The sequence below is a fragment of the Paramormyrops kingsleyae genome, chromosome 13 (genome assembly GCF_048594095.1).
Source record: "Paramormyrops kingsleyae isolate MSU_618 chromosome 13, PKINGS_0.4, whole genome shotgun sequence".
Classification (NCBI taxonomy): Eukaryota; Metazoa; Chordata; class Actinopteri; order Osteoglossiformes; family Mormyridae; genus Paramormyrops; species Paramormyrops kingsleyae.
In genome coordinates, this window is record NC_132809.1 from 22,030,631 (window position 1) to 22,051,578 (window position 20,948).

A 20,948-nucleotide genomic window follows, 5' to 3' on the forward strand; every position below is an offset into this window, starting at 1 on the left:
CAGTTTGGAGCGGAATGTTTCACTGTTAAGCTCCTGCTCGGTGACAGGCAACAGACAGCTTCTCCTGAGCGATTAAAGTTTGTGTTGCTAAACAGGCTGTTTTTTTCAGCATTTACTGAAGGAGATGCCAGGCAATCCACGAGCAGGCAGGAACGTGCTAAGTCACTACGCCTCATAACTAGACAGCGAAATGTTAGTGAATCTGGCAGTGAACCGATAATTCACAATCACTGCAATCGGCAAACAATCACTGGCCAATCACTGCAAGAACAGTCAGCTCCATTTTAAACATACCAACTGGATTAGCTGAGCGCATGATTAATTACAGACTAATGAAATATATTCAAAGCACAATTTGGGGCCTTTTCAAGCAGAAGTCAAATGTTACTTCACAAAGAGGATTACGTGACATTAAATCAGATTACAGCCTATTACATTTTCCAGAGTAAATAAGGAATTTATGCGGCCTAAACCTAAAATGTAATGAAGGGTTCTTACAGTCTGGTTACCCACTCAAATGTCCAAGCAATTCCCAAATAAAAATATTCTGAAAGGTATTTATACATGCTGTCAAATGAGGTTAAAGACAGAAAGCAAAAGGTCGTCTAATACTCACAGCTCCAGTTAGGATATCATTATTCAGTACATCAAAATGTGACTTAATACATATAGGGTCTCTGCGATCACATAATAATAATAATAAAAATAATAATAATAATAATGTGATGTGATCAGAGAGACAGAGGGCCTATTTCACAAAGCATGGTTTCTTGCTTACAGTAACTTGTCCGATTTAAGGTATTCTGGGCTGAATCTAAGTGAACAAAGACAAAGTCCATTTAAACTGGGATACCTTAAATCTAAAGTTATCCAGCTACAGTAAGTAACAAATCTGGCTTTGTGATCCAGGCCCCTGGGAGAAGATGTATGTAGGGTAAGTTTATAATTACGAAAAGAAGGAAACATCATCCCATTAACTGTTTTTAATTGTCCTTCTGAATATTTTGTATTTTGCATAATGAGGTACTTTTAAAATGACAGCTTCACTGACAGCGACTCAGGAAGAAAATGCAGACACGCTAAGCAGCCTTTTCACTACCTTTCCCAGTTTTTTCGCCTCACTCTTCAAGGCTTGTGCTTTTGATTGCCACCCTCAATTCAGACGGTCTCCTGTCACAAACACTCCATGCTCCGTGCTCCACGATGGACTGGTGCCCTACAATTCCCAGAACAGACTCCAGACTCACCATCAATGGTATGGAAAACAGACATATGGATAATTATTCATAACCCGCACTGTACTATTAATCAGCTATGGGTTTTCAGACGGGAACTGATCGGATAATGATGATTGGAATGGGCAGCTGCGTAACATCAGGATCATACCGCTGAAATCCAGTGGGTAGTCCAGTGGGTGACGCAGTGGGGACCTGGAAGGGCGTCCGCCTGAGAACTGGACAGCCGGCAGATCCAGGCCTTAACTGGTGTTACATCATGGGAGTTTCGCTCTGCTGAAGGTATCTGGTTTTATATCCCCAGCCCATGTGTCTTTATGTTCCGTGTTCACAGCTGACAGGTAGCAGCGGACGATGTCGATATCTGTGATGGCGGAGGACCAAACGCTGTGGGAATCTTGATGGATTCCTGTCTCCCGACAGGAAGGGGGGGCGTGTGGAGTGGGGTAAATGGAAGCAGGAGAGCCAGCGCACAGTCCAGCTGGGCAGTGGGCGTAAACACCCAGCCTGGCAAAAAAAAGGCGGGTAAATCAAGAAACCAAATCAGGCTCTCAGTCACATCATAGAGCCTCCAGCTTCACTGCCGCCTCCAAAAGTCACACAGCCTCGAGTGGCCTTGTTGAGGCTGCCCCCTGACTCCAAAAGTCACACAGCCTCGAGTGGCCTTGTTGAGGCTGCCCCCTGCCTCCAAAAGTCACACAGCCTCGAGTGGCCTTGTTGAGGCTGCCCCCTGACTCCAAAAGTCACACAGCCTCGAGTGGTCTTGTTGAGGCTGCCCCCTGACTCCAAAAGTCACACAGCCTCGAGTGGTCTTGTTGAGGCTACCCCCTGCCTCCAAAAGTCACACAGCCTCGAGTGGCCTTGTTGAGGCTGCCCCCTGACTCCAAAAGTCACACAGCCTCGAGTGGCCTTGTTGAGGCTGCCCCCTGCCTCCAAAAGTCACACAGCCTCGAGTGGCCTTGTTGAGGCTGCCCCCTGCCTCCAAAAGTCACACAGCCTCGAGTGGCCTTGTTGAGGCTGCCCCCTGCCTCCAAAAGTCACACAGCCTCGAGTGGCCTTGTTGAGGCTGCCCCCTGCCTCCAAAAGTCACACAGCCTCGAGTGGCCTTGTTGAGGCTGCCCCCTGCCTCCAAAAGTCACACAGCCTCAAGTGGCCTCAAGTGGCCTTGTTGAGGCTGCCCCCTGACTCCAAAAGTCACACAGCCTCGAGTGGCCTTGTTGAGGCTGCCCCCTGCCTCCAAAAGTCACGCAGCCTCGATTAGCACATTATTCCAGCTGCTTGTTTCTCTGAACTACTTCTGGTTCCATACCTCACAGCAAAGCCTCTCCTGGGACTTGAACCAGCAACCTCCTCGCTAGGAGAGTCACTGTGATCCTAAGGTTAATGTCACATAGTATAGTTTTCATAAATGTTTGCTTCTCCTGCACTTTCTGCTAACCTGGTCCTGAATATTCCTTATAAACTGCAGATGGTTTCACTCGCAGTAGAAAGTCCATTGATTTTGCCAAAGTCCAACAGAGAGGTGCTGAACTCTGTGGAAATTAAACAGGTTTGACTGCTGAGAAAAAACCCACTCAGAAAAGAAAAAAAATATATGAAACTGCCAGGATGTCTTCAAAGATGCTCCAGTAATCTGAACTGGAACAGGCATTTAATTATGATTTCAGGAATTGGACAGCATAAAAAAAAAATTGTTAAATGGGCTCAACCGGAAAATTTAGAACAGAAACCGTAAAATGAAGCACATGTCTGATTAGATTACATATTCTCAGAGCAATCTAAGAGCACAATATCAGGTCATTTAAATAGTAAGGGTGAATAATTGTATCTAGCTACTGTACAGTAGAAGAAATGGTTCCTGTGTGCACAAATAGACAGTCGATCTCCATCGTCTTGGAGGATGCTCTGGTGGATGCTTTGGAATAGGAGAGCAGTCTAACCTGTAATAGCAGATCTCACTTCCCGCAGGCACCCAGCAGTATGGTAGTTAACGCGCTACAGTTATATATCCACTGAATTGATAAATGTCCCAGCCTATAGAGACACAGTGGACAGTGGCCACGCCCCTTTGCAGGAGTCATGCAAAGGTCAGGCATGTTTGTAGCCCCCCCAGTCTCATGTCAGGTGGCTGCTCTGTAATCCCCTGTGAGAATCAAGATCTGGGGCAGAGGTCCGCGATTTGATATAATAATGGGCTTGCCTCGTTCTTGTGGTACGCCATATGTTCAGGCCACCCATACAGTATATTAATCAGCCTGTTGCCAAGGAGACAGTGGGATGGCTTCCCCCACCCTCCTCGCACAACATAATCACAGTGTGCCACCTTCAGCTGGAACAGTGGGGGCAGCTTGTTCTTCCCATCTCCCCCAGACCTGAAGTATCCATCACCCACAGGATGTGGATCCACAGCTACTCCTCCCAAGATTATTAACACTCATAGCACCACCTACTGAAGACTTGGAGGCTCCAAAGCATTAAAAACATCAGTCTTGTAGCGTCCCTCACAGCTAACAGGCCCAGCAGGTCCAGAAGGTCACCATCTAGATATGGGAGATGGGTCTAACAGAGGCCATAGAAGCAGGGCAGTCGGTGCTCACTGACTCACGGAGCTGGTGCAGATGAGTCCAGCTGTGCGAGGCAGGGCAGGCAGTGATGGTCACCAGGGGACAGGAATTCCCCCCCAGGGAGCTGCATAGGCTCTGCTCCCAGAAGAACACTTTCCTGCGGTCCACTGACTGCCGCAGGATCTGCAGGTGGGCCTGAAATGCAGCGTGCAGCCTTGCTGAAGCTTTTGGACCTCATTGCAATGTCTGACATGCTTCATTGTGATTAGATGCATATATTTTTTAATGGAATAACATAGGTAACACAATTTAAGAGCCAGTAGCACAGGTCTTCTGGAGACCCAAAGCAGCAAATTTTTACTCCCAAAACTCTATGTCACCTGTGTGTGTGTGTGTGTGACGTGAGACTTTGTAGATACCTGCAGGGTAGAGTAGGTGTAGGGGTAGTGATAGGCCAGGTAGCAGACATCCTCTTCATGCTGGAAGGTGACGCTGAAGGTCAACGTGTAGCAGGCTGAGCCCTTCCGACCTCCACGTCGGAAGAAATGGTTCCTGTGTGCACAAATAGACAGTCAAACTCCATTCTCTTGGAGGATACTCTGGGGGATGCTTTGGATTAGGAGAGCAGTCCAACCTGTAGTAGCAGATCTCAGTTCCCGCACGCACCCAGCCTGGACGGCCCTCCAGAGCTTCACGCACAGAGTACAGGACAGGCTGCATCCCTGGACCAAGGGGGAGCCACGGAAAAGTGAGCTCCCTTCACATTCCTATAGTTTCATGGTGCTTTTAGAGACAAATTGGCAACACCTGGTTATAATGAAGTTCATTATAACTATTAGTTTTTGACCTTCTTTGATGTAAGCAGGTGTTGTGTGGTATATTGTGTATTTCTAGCAATATTTAAGTAGTAAGTAGCATTCAGGCTAACCGCAATGCTGCGCAATGGGAGGAAGTGAAAGTGCAGGTGTTTCTGCCCAGCAGGGGGTGCTCTAAAGATATTACAACAGACAGTAAACTCTGCAGTGGCTCTCTGCACCCAGGCCCTCGATGTCGCCCTCTTGGCACCACGGTGTACTCCTTACCGTAGTTGAACTGGCTGTTGGCCTTCTCACAGTTGATGACGTTGAATCGGTAGCTGACGTGAGACTGCATTCCGCTGACCTCAAAGTAGAACCACTGGTGGTGATCGGAGGAGTTTGCGTCCGCGTTCAGGATCAGGTCATACTCATGCCTCAGACAAAAAGCGAACAGAAGACTAATTCCATACCCATCTCTTCTGCTAAAGGCATTTTCGGAAGGTACGCCTCACACTAAAATCGTCTCATGACATTTTACCTAATGTCCCATCGTTTTTAAAAGGTCCTTTGTAAGCTTATTCTGATGTCCGTTTGGTACCTTCGCTTTCAGGGTATTTCGGGAACATGGCTGAGGCCTTATATGAATTTCTGTTGGTCTGTCTGGGCATATCTTTATGAACTCTCCTAGCATCAACACATGACACAGATGGTGACACACACTACAAATGTAATAAACTAAGCTAGACCGTAGTCTGATGCTCTATGTCTTATGCGAACCACCCACAGATTTAGCTCACAGCACGAAGGCCTGGAATGACCGGAATGATGCCGAATCCGGAATCTTTTGCTGTGAGATCAGGACCATCTGCAGAGGAGACGTGACTGTACCTGCGCACTTGGATGACCTTACGGAGGTTGCCACTTTCGAACCTGGAGTCGAACTGCAGGCAGTCACTGCCATTGGGGGAACAGGAGCTGAACAGGGAGGAGGGAAAGTAGATGTTGATGACTTGGGAGTCAGACACCCCCAGAGACCAACTACTTCCTGCCCGTTCCCTATAGCAGTGCTTCCCAACGCTGTCCTTGGGGACCTACAGATGGTCCCCGTTTTTGTTCCTCCCCAGCTACTGCTAAAATGTGGACTATTTGACAGGGAGCTCGGAGGAAGCAAAAATGTGGACTGTGGGTCCACGAGGACCATATGGTCCAGCGTGTCAGTTTTGGTTAACTCTACTCAATTTCAGCTCGTAGGTTTTGCTTCTGTTTCCCTGCTTCCGAAATCCCTTTCAGCGCAAAACACACAGTAAATGAGAAAAGAGCGGAAAAAAAAACAATTTCCAGTCCATATCCACTGTGACCGGTTCTGAGGGGAACACAAATATACATTTCGCAACGTTGCCGTTAATTACGGAGGTGGGGGAGGGGTGGAGTGGAAGCGTTATTTCTCAGCCGCCCCCAGGGGGATGCCTGGAAAACCCAGAGCACTTTGGTTTTGTTAAGAAAGCTGCTGCTGTAGTTAGTACAGACAACAGAAAACAAACAGCCTTGTGTTTTCCACCCAGGTGTGAGAAAGCAGATCCTTCATTACAGGCCCAGCAGCAGGGGAGGGGGCCTTAGCCAGGAAATGCAAGGTATCCAACACAAACACTCCCACAGTGTGCCGTGTGCTGCCAGTTACATAACATATAATCCCTCCTTATTATTATTATTATTAATTTTCTTATTTGCTTCTTATCAGGACCAATGTTAAACTACTAAGAACATTTGCACTTCACAAGAGAATGCAGCTGACAGCGATGCAGGGGTGACCGGCCACTGATCCTGCTTATGTAAACTGAGCACAGTATCCATAAGCCGTGTGCAGACCAAAGCCCCAGCAACAAATACAGACTCCGGTGTTTCTGTCTGTTTATGACATTCAGAAAGGCGCCTGCTTCCAGAAGGATAGCGGGGTATCTGAGCTGCCTGAAGCCTCAGGGGGCATCTTCTCCCCGAGGGTGATGGACACACCCATAAAAGGTTTTGCTTTACCGGCACAAAAGCTCAACATCATAACCACAAGCGTAGAAAAGGATTAGGATTTGAAATTACAGTATATCAGTGCAGATACCTCCCAATGACTTTTTGGACAGGACTGTAACTGACCAGTGGTCCCATTTAGCAGGGTGAGGCTGTATGCCTCAGAGAGCGGCAGGATGTGATGTGTATACCTGACATCCTCCAAGTCAAACACGGCCTTGTTAATAATGTCTTCAGGGCACAGAATTCGCTGGATGTCTTCAAACACCTTTTTTCTGGAAGAGAGAAAAAAACAGAAGGCTGAACATGAGCCTGTTGTCTTAAATAAAAAAATGCATAGTGTGTGTGTGTATAAGTAGGTGAGAGCATCCACCATTGTACAAAAATTTGCTTTTTAGTTTTATGATAGATACCTAACAATAGCCGTCAATTAGTGCTGGACGTTTCTTGAACCAACTGCTGTATTTTGTGACCCCACTAGATTCAAGATTCTTTAATTGTCACATACATAGTTATACAAAGTACAACACGCAGTGAAATGCATCCTGAACCGCTCTTTTGTAGACTCTGCAAATTTAAAACTCCAATTGTGCTAAAGTTAAAATGCAAAAAAAAAGCTAAAATGCGAGCTAAAATGCAAGCGGAGACAGTATATTCAAACTGAACGGTAACACAGATATAAAAAAATAAAATAAAATAATAATAATAAATAAATAAAGTGAGCAGTGTAGCAGTGCGGGTATGGTGAGGGGAACAAGAGCACAATGTACAGCAGGGTGTGAGGAGCAATGGCACGTCCAGGTTCAGAAACCTTATGGCCTGGGGGTAGAAACTCCTCCTAAGCCTCTCAGTCCTGGACATGATGCTCCTGAGTCTCTTTCCTGATTTCAGAAGCTGAAACAGGTTGTTGTTGGGGTTTGATGTGTCCTTGATGATCCTGAAGGTCCTGCTCCTACATCTCTTGCTGTAAATGTCCTGAAGAGATGGAAGGGCCGACCTGCAGCAGCGTTCTGCTGCACGGGTCACCGTCTGGAGGGCTTTGTGGTCCTGAACAGCTATTCCCGAACCAGGAAGTAATGTTCTGAGTCAGGATGCTCTCCACAGCGCCCGAGTAGAAAGTCCGTAGGATCGTTGGAGAGACCCTGAACTTCCTCAGCTGCCGCAGGTGGTACAGGCGCTGCTTAGCCCTTTTGGACTGGACTTGGATGTGAACAGCCCACACCAGGTCCTCAGAAATGTGGACACCCAGATATTTAAAACTCCTCACCCTCTTCACAGGAGATCCGTTGATGGTGAGGGGAGTGTAGACCCTCTGCTGTCTCCTACTGAAGTCCACCACCAGCTCCTTTGTCCTGTCAACATTCAGCTGGAGACTGTTGTCGTGACACCACGCTGCTAGGTTCTCCACCTCAGCCATGTAGGCCGACTCATCGTTGTTGGTGATGAGCCCCAGCACCACTGTGTCGTCCGCAAACTTAACAATGGTGTTGGAGCGATGAGTGGCCTTACAGTCATGAGTGTAGAGTGCGTACAGCAATGGACTGAGTACGCACCCTTGTGGAGATCCTGTGTTGATGGTGATGCTGTTGGAGACACAGCTCCCAACTCTCACCACCTGTGAGCTACCGGTGAGAAAGTCCAGCACCGACACACACAGGCGGTTATTTACTCCTAAGCTACTCAGTTTAGTGAACAGTCTGCTGGGCACTATTGTGTTAAATGCTGAACTGTAATCAATGAACAGCAATCGCACATAGTTGCCCAGTTTCTTGTCCACGTGGCTAAGGGTCGTGTGCAGGACGTGGGAGATGGCTTCCTCCGTTGGTGGTGCTCCTCAAAAAAAGGGCACAGAGCATGGCCACTATGCAAACCAAGATTGTTTGCTTAGGAACATGGAAATGTGACAGCGCTACATTATCAGGCCAAAAAACAACAAATGGTTCATAAAGCATCGTTTTGTCCATCACAAGTGTCAATATGTAACAATATGTAATGTTCACTGATATTGAGTGTACAAGTTGTGTACAAGCTGAGTATAAACCTCTCATACTCCAGTCTAAAAGTACTCAGAGTCAGTATAAGGAACTGAGGTTGACTCCTGCATTTATTTTATCAATCACAATTTATGGATAACAAGCCCATCTTATTATCCTGGGAACACGGTGACGACAACATGTTAGTATTTACATTTTAATACGTTCTTCACCATATGTGAACCCTAAAGGGTAAACTGATTGAAAGCTGTAAAAAGTTGGTCATCTTGCAACTGCGCTAGGTTGCTTCTACTCCTGATGTGTTGCCTTGCTGCTGGGAAACAGGGTGACACACGTGACATTACTGGTGCCACGAGTCAGTTACTCTGCCGAAGTAGCACACGCCCTCTGGCCCCGCCCACAGTGTCTGACCCTCAAAGTAAATGGAGCATCTGCACTGGGTCCACACACCATCACACACGTCCAGACAGCTGTCCATCTTAAAAACAGATACCTACACCTCCAATTTATTAGTATCATTAATATTTTAGGCAGTGGTGGCCTAATGGTTAGGGAAGCGTGCTTGTGAATGATTGCCAGTTCGAAGCCCAGACCAGCAATGTACCACTGAGGTACCTTGAGCAAGGTACCGCCCCCAAGCACTGCTCCCTGGGCACTAAATAATAGCTGCCCACTGCTATGTCACAATGTCACATATAGGTTAAATGCAGTGGACACATTCCATTGTTATGCACTATGTGCTATCATGTGTCAACAATGACAATTAATCACTTTCAGTCATTTGTTTGTTTGTCTGTTTGTTTGTCTGTTTGTTTTGGGGGCAGTACACATACTTTGTCCGCGATATGAAAGTTGCCAGTTCGAGCCCTGTCCCTGGTAGAACAGTCACAGTGTCGGGCCCTTGAGAAAGGCCCTTAACGCCCCGAAATGCTGCAGGGACACCAGACAAAAGGGGGATGATATGTTTTGTAATATTTCGAGACATATGGCCAAGATCAAGACAAAATGGGCTCAGGACCGAGATGAGGCAGAGCGGTCTCCAGTGGCTGGTTAGTGGCCAGTCTCAGCTGTTGGTTATTATTGTTTTATCCTTACTTTGATATTGTTTATCCCTGTGTTTAATTTATCGTATTTAAGGTTCTCTGGTCACACCTTGGTTATGTTCTGTTTGACTTATTTCTTGATTTTCTCCTAATGTAGTATTTCCCTGGTTTCAGGTCTTGTTAGTTCCATAGTTCTGTGTTCATTAGTGTTAGTTACTTCACCCGTGTCTTGTTGCCCTCTGCCCTCGTCGATTGCTTGTTTTTGATGATTCACACCTGCCTTTTGTTAGTCTTTGTTATCAGTGTATTAAAGTGTCTGCCTTTGTTCATTTCCCCAGTTGGTCATTGTTAGATGATTACACTCTCTGTGTTCAAGACGTGGTGTGTTGCTGCTGTTTGGTTTTTCCTAGTTCTGCTCCCTATGTTACTCTTTTCCCTAGTTGTGACCATTTGATATTTTTTATCACAGAATCAGGTCACAGAATGCAGGTTCTTGTCATTCCACATAGAAAGTGACCGTGGCCGGTATGCATTCTGCTACAGGGCTCCTATATTGTGAGATATTGAGAGTTTACCAGTCTATGTTCAGGATGGCAAATCAGTCTCAGTCTTTAAATCTCTACTGAAGACCTATTACTTCAGTTGAGCTCCCCCGCAACCTAACACATACCACGCCGTAACTATGGCTGCTAGTGCTGATGTACATGCCGTTTTTTTTAATCTACTATGCTTGTCCATTAATGTATCAATGCATGTTCTGACCATCCATGCTCTCTGCCTTCCCACATGTCTGGATGGTGCCTGGGTTGGGCACCATCTCAGCTGGAGTCTTGGTTCAGTCCCATGGAGGACTGACATAGCGAATAGGACCTACGAACTGTATCATCATGGGTGCAGCCTTCAGTGCCACCCGGCACAGGCCAGTGTGGAGAAAATACTTATTGATGGACTTTGGCCACCCTTCACAGGCCAACGTGGATAACAGATTGATTGATGGACTTTGTCTTTATCCTTAATCACAGCTTACACCTAGCTTTTAGCAAGTAAGTCCACTCGCTTCTGTTTTCAGTAATGTTAGTGCCCGGGGGGGGGGGGGGGGACCTTGGACCCCTAGAGGTTTTTTTTCTCCTTGGAGTTTTTGGTTCCTCTCCTCCATTGTCATCAGACTTTCTTTAATTCCTTTGTCTTTCCCTGTTTTGTATTACTCTATTAATGATGTTGTATCACAACACACCCACATAAAGCGTCTTGGGGTGACTCTGTTGTGAAAGGCGCTATATAAAAATGAATTGTATTGCATTGAATCTCATCTCTACTCATCTCATCTGCGGCTGTGCAGAACCCAGACTGCAGCAAAGGCTGATCAATGCTGGATAATGACAGAAACTCCCCAGCCGGCCCAGTTACAAACTACTGCAGCAGACAGGAACAGAGAGGATAGCATCTGAGGCGTGAACTCTGTGGGATCTCCTTTCAACAGAGTTGATTCTCCATCCTAAAATTTTGTAATCAGATTAATGGTGGATGATGGTGGGGGGGGTGCAAGGTGCAGACAGCATTAGGTCAGGAAATAGTCATAGAAATGGGGAAACGGAAAGAGGAGTACAGAGCCTGGAGAATGCTAGGCGAACTGCAAAGTGCATGATGCTTAGAGAGAAGGTATGTGGTCAGAACCGTGAGCAAGGGGGTAGCTACCTCTGCACGCTGGGTGTCCGCTCTGCCATTGGCTCCTCCCTCCGTGGAGGGAGGTGGCCCCAGAGGTCGGAGAATGCCGGTGTGGAGAGACTGGTGAAGGCGCTGAGGTGTTGCCGCAGGTTCTGGCCTGGTACACTGGCCCTGTGTCTCTGCAGGAGCCCCGCCACCTTCTCCGGCTCGCTGCGCAGACGGCAGCTCAGGAAGCCGACAGCTTTCGGGGGATCCTCCCCGGGGAGCCCTCCTCCCCAGACGGGGGGCGTCTCCTTCTTCCAAGGAAAAGCCAGGCCATCCGGACCTCCCTTCCCCTTGGGGTGACTGGGGGCCTCTCGTTTCCCGCCTTCGGGGATGCGTTCCCCAATTAGTGAGGCCTCCTCATCTGAGCTCTCCTCCTTCTCCAAGCCCGAGTCCAAATCCTACAGACATGAAAGTGCTCAGTGAGCTTCCAGACAGCCTGCACCTCTCTGCAATCTCCCCGTGATCCATGTGATATCTAATTAGTGTGAATGCTGCAGACACCATCGCAACTGCTTAGCTGCCTCTCAGGCACAATTAGACGCCGACGGGTGGGACTTCAGGCAGCGGTGCCCGTTTATCCAGGGATTCCTACACACCGCAAAAGCCACAAGAATGCAGAGACTGTAATTTCTTTAAAACTTTCTTTGTGAAGATTCCTCAATTGTTTTCCTGAGTGAATGTCCCACCTAAGATGATCACACAAATAACAAAATCAAGTAGCAGCGCTCAAGGGGGCAAGCGGGCATGCAGCACTGCGGTGGGGACGATGCGGCAAGCTAGCCATGTGCTTCGCAATCAATTATCCTTAATGCAGCTAGTCCTGGTCATCATCTCCACAAAAGCTCGTCAGCTGAAGACGAGCCGTCTTTGGGCCTTTTATGAAGGTCCTTGAGGAAGTAAAGCAGGCTAATATTACGATATATTTTATAATCTTTTAGAGGTATTATGACAATCTGTCCCTTCCCGAAAGATTATGATGCAAAGGAAATGAAACACCTAGTTATGTTAAGTGCTTTCTGGCCTTCATAAAGATCCCAAATAAATAAATTATCTGAATGCTGGGACTGTAAACCCTTCTCACTTGAAGCAGAAATGACCAGATTGAAGCAAATACCCAGTGCATTGGAAAAACCATGAAGTTGAGAGTGAAAGAGGACCAGCAACAAGATGGATGGGCTCAATCGTACAACAATGAAGATGCCTTTGGGAAGCCTGAGGACCTGGACAGAAGACAGAAGACGTACTGGAGGAATGCCGTCCATTTGATCGCCAAGAGTCAATACTGGTATCTAATAATAACACTCTGCTAGCTGCAGATGGTCAGCGATGGCTTGGGGGGTACACTCCCAACTGCAGCTCCATCTCTGCTCCTACAAAATGCTGAAGGGTAGCAGAACAGGAACATAAATTAATGACCTAACACAGTGTTTGTCAACCTGGTCCTTGGGGACCCCCAGATAGTCCACATTGGAGCAAAAATGTGGACTGTCTGGCAGGGAGCTTCGAGGGATCGTCTCGGGGGACCCCGAGGTCTGGGTTCAGAAATTCTGACCTAACAATGACCCAGCCATCAGAAGGGGGTGATGAAGTTAAGAAACCATTTTCTGGTCTGGGTCTCCTGACAGCTGCATTAAAGTCCAGCACCCTAAATGTGTAACTTCCAAACCACAGACGTCACCACAGATAAAAGCTTTTGCTAACCAACTAGGTAATTAGATTAACCTAAAACAGACTGGGTTAAGTGACTGCCTTGCTTTCACTCTGCGGTTGTAATCTGACACGAATCTGCTGCTGCAGACCAGGCGGCCCCGTTTAAAACAGACACAAATGTGTACAATTGATTCTTCATTGATTGCAATTAACTTAATTTTACATATGGGGACAGCCTGGATTACATTACAGAGTGCTAGGTCAGCATTACATCATGTTCCATAACAGAAAGGGTGCTGACTCCACACAATCAGAGACCGCTTGTGCTCCCTGGAATGCTAACAGAGGATCCGAACCCCGGCCACACCTAGCAGGCTCTGTCTTCATGAGCTCCTACAGTCTACAGGGGACTGTAACTACTTCATAGAGGAAATATCCTGCATGCTCCCTTTCACGTGCTGTAGTTTCACAGTCTTTGATATGCAAGAGAATTACACCCTTTTGCAGAAGCAAATGCCTGTTCCTTATAGTTCGTAGATATTTTATTATTAAGGTAAATTCATCTTGTGACTTTGGTAGCTGCACTTTTGACCTTTCTGGCTATAGAATATTCCAGAACTCTTGAGGTTCATGCAGGTTTCTGGCCAACTTGATCATTCAATGTGAAGTCATTGGCACTCTTCCAACTTTCCCATTTCTCCCCAGTATTGCCCTCCTAATGGATTCATGGTCACTGATCCATGAGGTGAAAGGAGCCTTTAGATCCCTCAGCATTGTTCCAGTGTTCTTTGTAAGCTCCTACACCACACTGCTGGAATCATGCCAGCAGGACATCCAGTCCTGACAGGATGAGGCTACATTTTATGACCTTACACACCAAACAAACAACAGGATCCTTCAGAATCTTTCTAAATTCTTCTGTAAATTCTCTTCCTATATTCTTCAAAAAATATTCTAGCGCCGGTGAGATCTGCGTATCCCAGCATGCTCACGGGCCGTGTATATAGCCCTGTATGTCATTGTAAATAGCCCCTGTTCTGTTGTTGTTATACTTATGGTTAACACTTGTGTTCCCGATTGTGGCATGTGTGTTAGCCCATGTCTTATGTGAACCCTGTCCGATCCTTAGCTTTGTATAAATCTCCCACAGTACCTTACAGTTTGGCGTCTGACCTCTTTGTGTTTCTGCTATTGTGTTGGGTTCGGTGCTCGTTGGGTGTCTGCTATAGTCCTTATAAGGACTATAATAAAAGAGTGTGTTCTTCCCGGCAAGCAAGTCTCCTCATCCTTCGCTGCTCTCGTGGTGCCTCTGTCTGCCCGACACTACAATATATACCCGAAGAAATTCAATGAATTGTTTACAAATCAAAAAAAAAAAAAAAACAGAGGTTATATAAAATACCCACACATTAAGCCTGGTTAATAGCATTTGTTTCCACATTACAGATCAGTACCTGTATGTGTGATCAATGACTTTATGGTACAAAGCACTTCACTGAAAATGTTTACAGGGAAAACATCCATGAAGAAACACATGCACCTTCTGCCACGTTCCCACCTGGGACTGTCGCCTCCCAATTTCAGATCTGACACACGAAGGTGAATGCATCCAAAGGAGCTGCATTGGAATGCAGTGAAGAAGAACACTCCCAGTTACAGCCTACCTGCTCATAAATAAAGGAAATCTTCACTGCATCTTAAGACAAACGCTGGTCTTGATCGCACAATGTACACAATAACGTAGGCAGTGCAGAGCATAGCAGAGCAGAGTCAGACATTAACATTCATCACATGAATGTATGATTTTGAGTAAACTGCAGTGAATGTGTATTATTAGCCATTTGCCAGTATAAAGTGTATTAACCATTCTACATGTTCTGTGCACGTTTTCTACTTTCAACGAATAGTGAACATTATACCTCTGGCAAATGCAATATCACATTTTTATTTCCATGGATCAGGAGATATTTTATACCATTAATATTATCTCCAAAGTCAACCACCTGAGAGGTTAAAAAAAAGGAAAAAAAATAGCATTAGTGAAAGAAGGAATTAATCTGAAGGTCTTATTTAATTAGCAAATCCAGAGCAAATAGCATAACATGTCAGAAACTAGGTCTGCATTGATACTTGGCTGTATTATATCCTTTATTTTAAAATCCATCACATCCCTCCAAAGTGACCCCATTACCATTTTGTTAATTAAGTGTGAAGGTCACGCAGGAGGGGAGCCCATGTTCTCTACTGGAGAGCCCCAATCAAGAGGACAATTAAAGGGGCTTCTCAGAGGACACCGTGGAATCTGGCCTGGCACCCCCGGTGCCCCCCCCCAAAATGTGACAAGGGCGAGTTTTTTTTTTTAAATGAGAATTGAAGATGGCTACTTCAGGCAGCTCTCATCAGGAGCAGAAGCAACCAATTAAAAGGATACTTTTGTGCTTTGCTAGTAGAATTCAGATACATTATACTAAAGATATTGCCTTAATATACAATAGACAACAACCAAGTACCAGAGTGTATTTGACTGGATGACGCTCAAAGTGAAACACACAAATTCTCATCTAGTGGTTTGCAAGAGTTGCCTAATAAAACACCTGCATGTTTAAATACAGACTTCTTTAAAAGATTAAAAAGGCATCACCGTTTCATCAAATAAAACCTTTTACAACAGCTCCCACATAAAAGGAGGCAACATCCCAGAGAGACCAAAACAACCTACCGGATGCTAACAGATACAAGGCACTTTGCGTTTCATGTCTTGAATAATTAAATAAATGGAGACAGCAGATTAAACAGGTATTTTATCAGTACCAGGAAAACAATCCTATAAATTACATTACTAAATTAAAATCCTACTTTCTTGCATATTTATTTTTATTCTCTTTGCATTTTAAAGCAGTACCAGCAAAAAATAAAAGTGGTACTGTGACCACAAGCTTCCTGAGCTGGGGGTTCAAACTCCCCCCCAGCTCTGAATGGTCGCACCATATTACCCAAACACATTCAGTTCGGCGGGCTGGTGTCTCTGTATTGCCCACATTGTTGGGGTTAAAGGTCTAGACAGTTGTACGACCAGTAGAGTAATCATCTTCACCTTAACCCCATTTGCTGCAATGATGCTTGCTGACTGTCACTTGTACCAAATAGGAAAAAAACCTGGACCAAGTAAATGCATCCTGCCAAGAGTGTTACCTACAATAACTGTACTGGATAGGTGGTTATAAAATAGATGAAGATACAAAAAAGGAACATAAATATGATGATTTCAACAGAAAAACATTTACTCCCATTTGCCCTGATTCCTGCTTAAAGGAGAATGGTACCAGACTGATGTTCATGCACATGTGGCACGCTGACCTTATGGGCTAAACTTTCAGTCGGGACCGAGGGCAGACTTAGCAGCATGAACGAGACCCAGCATTTCATCACATGTGAAAGCCTCAATTATTGTCTTTTCAAAAAGCCCTGCGGTTGGGACCCAGGACCCAGACAGTCCCAGCACAGAAACTGCATGTTTATACAGTAGTTAAGTTCTATAGCTCGAATTACAGATCTCAAGCTGTAGGTAGAAATTTAATTCCGGCTGATTATGTCATCGATGGCGGAAAATGCAGTTGAAGGAGGGTAGTCAACATGTAAGTAAGGTGAAAATATAAAAATAATCTTGCTATACAAACATAAATAATGACAAGACCTTTGAAAATGTAGGTGTAAGAGTACTTTTTATGTACTTCTCTGTTCATGAGTATGGTATGATAGGAGTGGATGTTGTTTACCACTTTGTGCTATATGGTAGAATTAATTACATATATAAATATATATTTAGGGCAGCGCAATTATAACATCACAATATCACATTGAGTAATATTGCAATATTTAAAAAAAACAAAAAGGAGATGAAGTTACCTATTTGGCATAAACTATTGCCAAATAGGACATGTCAAACACTGAAGTGTGTCTAGTGAGATGGCGCCCGTCACGAGCTCAGTGCCGACAAATGTGATATGACTATTACACACACGCGCGTCACCATGACGATGCTGCAAAGATGTTTCATTCCTTCCTCATGTACACACAATATTAAATACACAGTATACACACAGAAAAACCTTGGGAAAGCACATAAAGCACAGCCAAATTAATGGCTAAAATAATCACTTCTTAATCACTTTCGTTGCCATATGACAAAGATAAAATTAAAAAAAACACACACTGCTGCTTGGATACAAGCCCTTAAATGTCAAACGTCATGGTTTGTGAGTTTGTGCACGCTTCCCGCTGTGAAAGTCAGACCAAACACCACTGGGAACTATGCTGGTTCAAACTACTGCGATACTAACAAAGTACTACGGTTTTGGAAAATAGTCATACTTCAGATATTAGTTACTTTGAACTAGCAGAGTATGATGTATCATTAATACTAACTTCTGTTGCTGCTTGGGAAACGTACACAGTCAGCAGCCCTGGAGCTGATGGTAAGGGCTGTGTACAGGAACCCAACAACTGTATTACTCTGCCAGCTGTGTGATTTGAACCAGTGACCTTCTGGTCACTGGTTCTGGTCTAGAATTGTAACCCGCAGAGCCAGACGAGAGCTGACCAGGCCGCACCAAATGTGCACGGTCTCTCTGGTGAGCCAGTGGCTTTGTGTAAATTGTAAAATCTGCTCTCGCTCGGGCTGGAATTGCACCAGCAACCTATAGTCATCCATCGATATGCTTCTACAGTCATCCACTCACTCAGATGAGTGTCATTACTGCCACTGCAGGCAGCGGTTAATGCGTCATAATGAGTCACACCGCGTGTGTATACAGTGTTTCTAATAACCTTCATCATTACACTTAGAGGAAGGAAACACTGTATTAGTCAGCCAACTCATCGATCTGTAAGGTTGTGACCTACACTGCACATCCTGTCACTGAACTAGTTTTCCATCCCATTTACGGCCACAGGCAAGCAGATACACAGCCTGAACTCCACAGTGTGACTAACACTAAAGGCACATAAACAACCGACACCACAACCTCCCCCACTAAAATCACCACCAACCCTAGGGGGCGACCTTGAGCATGCCCCACCCCCAATTCAGAGGGGGGGGGGCCCACCTGGAAGTCATGATGGAGCTCCGGACACAGCCTGATGTACTGACCCAGCTGGTCCCGGGCTCTGTGGGGCTCTGGTCGCATTCGCAGCCTGTCCAGGTCTGTCTCCAGGTCCTGGTTCAGTAAGCAGAAATACCATAAGAAAGAGTCAGCAAATCGACGGGAGAATTTCAGTCAGGCTTTCTGTAGGACAGGCTGTATGAACAGCAGGACCCATGCTCATATTAGCAGGCATTCCTAGAGGCTCCAGCTTAATTTGCCACTGATACAGACTGTCTCAAATTAATTAAAAACAATTAAGGGCAAAATCACTAGTAACCATGACACACGACACTGAAAAATATTTCAATATTTCATTTGATTGAATTTTTAATAGATATTTTCTTCCTTTAATCCACTTAGCAAAGCATAAAAAAACACAACATCTTCTGTGAACAGAGTAGGTGCTGTCTGACCATGGTCCACAAGATCTGCGGGTTTGTTGGTTGTTACTCAGCCGCAATTCTTTTGCTGCTTTATTAAAATAATAATTATTATTAATTAAGAATGATTCAAGACACCTGACTTGGAGTTTCAGCCACCGATTATAATGTGGTCTCTCAAGCTGCTGAGCACCAGGTTGGGGTAGTCGAGCAGGATCGGGGGGGGGGGAGTACAATGGACAGCTAGTTTCGGGGGGTGACAGAGGGTTTGGCCGATGCTAACCAGCAGGACGTACTGGGACGGCACAGTGAGGACAGCCGCCCTTCCACTACTCACCAGTTTGCCACGCCAGTCTGAGCCTCCTGCTCCGTCCTTATTTATCTGACCGTTGGAGGGGTCCCCAGCGAGGATGAGCACCAATGCCCTCCTTAATAATTTCTGAAGAAGGAAATAGAAAAATAGAGAAAATAAAATATTACAAAAGGCTGGTGTGGGAAGCTCAATGTATCAACTAGCCAGTGTGATAGATGCGTGGCCAGCTTCCCTGCAAAAGGCACCAACATGTGCACCACTGTGAGAACAACAGCGCCCTCTAGCTCCAGACACGGCGGGATGCACAGGACAAAGGGTGCCCCCCCCCCCCCCCAGTGAAAAGAGGCTTTAGCAGGGGGCATGTCATATCTCAGCAACCATCCAGGAACATAAATAAAACACAACGCTTACCTTAACTACCCTAATGTGCACATTTACAAAGGCTACCGCTGTAAACCCATGACGGACATTAAAACTACTATTGAAAGCAAGTGTGATTAATCACTTAAGGTGACATTTTAATCCAAGCGTGAAAAAACAACAGTGGGGTTCATGTACTGCTGTTGTCACATTCAATTAACATACAACAACATATAATATATGTAAGGTTTTATATGGATTTATCTAAACCTGTAAACTGGTCTTTTGGCAACTGACAGTGTTACTACATTCTTGTTGTGATTATACAGTAATTAATCAATTTATATGTTGCCTCACACCTCTGGGACCAGGGTTCAAGTTTCTGCCTGGTTCCGTGTGTGTGGAGTCTGCATGTTCTCCTCCAGTTTCCTTCCACGGTCCAAAATCATGCTGAGGCTAATTGGAGTTAGAAAATTGCCCAAAGGTGTGTGATTGTGCCCTGTGATGGGTTGGTGCCCCATCCTGGGTTGTTCCCTTCCTTGCACCCATAGGCTCCAGACCCCCTGTTACCCTGAATAGGATAAGCGGTTGCAGGAAATGGATGGGTATGTGACCCCAGCATTCTCTTGGTCACTTCCTGCTAAAGCAGCTGCACTGCAGCCCCCCCACCCCAGCATTGTGTTGGTCACTTCCTGCCAAAGCAGCTGCACTGCAGCCCCCCCACCCCAGCATTCTGTTGGTCACTTCCTGCCAAAGCAGCTGCACTGCAGCCCCCCCACCCCAGCATTCTGTTGGTCACTTCCTGCCAAAGCAGCTGCACTGCAGCCCCCCCACCCCAGCATTCTGTTGGTCACTTCCTGCCAAAGCAGCTGCACTGCAGCCCCCCCACCCCAGCATTCTGTTGGTCACTTCCTGCCAAAGCAGCTGCACTGCAGCCCCCCCACCCCAGCATTCTGTTGGTCACTTCCTGCCAAAGCAGCTGCACTGCAGCCCCCCCACCCCAGCATTCTGTTGGTCACTTCCTGCCAAAGCAGCTGCACTGCAGCCCCCCCCCCACCCCAGCATTCTGTTGGTCACTTCCTGCCAAAGCAGCTGCACTGCAGCCCCCCCCACCCCAGCATTCTGTTGGTCACTTCCTGCCAAAGCAGCTGCACTGCAGCCCCCCCACCCCAGCATTGTGTTGGTCACTTCCTGCCAAAGCAGCTGCACTGCAGCCCCCCCACCCCAGCATTGTGTTGGTCACTTCCTGCCAAAGCAGCTGCACTGCAGCCCCCCCACCCCAGCATTCTGTTGGTCACTTCCTGCACTGCAGCCCCCCCCACCCCAGCATTCTGTTGGTCACTTCCTGCCAAAGCAGCTGCACTGCAGCCCCCCCACCCCAGCATTCTGTTGGTCACTTCCTGCACTGCAGCCCCCCCCACCCCAGCATTCTGTTGGTCACTTCCTGCCAAAGCAGCTGCACTGCAGCCCCCCCACCCCAGCATTCTGTTTCACTCTGCAGTTTCTGTCCACACCGCCCACCTCACATCACTCCGGTCCAAAGACAGCCGTGCTCATCCAGCAGGGGGCGGCGTCGGGCTGCTATAGGCAAGGGTGAGACCCTTAAATGGAGGCGTTCTTGACAGAAAGTGAAATGCACTGTGGGTTTCACACTCTGCATGTGGAGGAGGGTAATTATGAAGGGCCAATGTGGAAACAGGAGTGGATGGCCACGAGAGAAAGCTCTGCCCCCTTCACTG

The 20,948-nt window shown here is 46.4% G+C and overlaps 1 protein-coding gene across 2 annotated transcripts in view; it reads right to left on the reverse strand.

The window, feature by feature from the left end:
- The window catches only part of agbl1 (AGBL carboxypeptidase 1), a 141,089-nt gene that overhangs the window by 95,395 nt on the left and 24,746 nt on the right, over positions 1 to 20,948 (reverse strand). For both annotated transcript variants that reach the window (XM_023815338.2, XM_072698693.1), the window contains 9 exons: positions 18,874 to 18,975; positions 18,118 to 18,228; positions 11,348 to 11,760; positions 6,807 to 6,890; positions 5,485 to 5,571; positions 4,882 to 5,030; positions 4,434 to 4,521; positions 4,219 to 4,351; positions 3,841 to 3,994 (listed from right to left, as the gene is read on the reverse strand). In XM_023815338.2, coding sequence (XP_023671106.2) covers positions 3,841 to 3,994; positions 4,219 to 4,351; positions 4,434 to 4,521; positions 4,882 to 5,030; positions 5,485 to 5,571; positions 6,807 to 6,890; positions 11,348 to 11,760; positions 18,118 to 18,228; positions 18,874 to 18,975 — 1,321 coding nt within the window. The remainder of the gene's footprint in view (positions 1 to 3,840; positions 3,995 to 4,218; positions 4,352 to 4,433; positions 4,522 to 4,881; positions 5,031 to 5,484; positions 5,572 to 6,806; positions 6,891 to 11,347; positions 11,761 to 18,117; positions 18,229 to 18,873; positions 18,976 to 20,948) is intronic.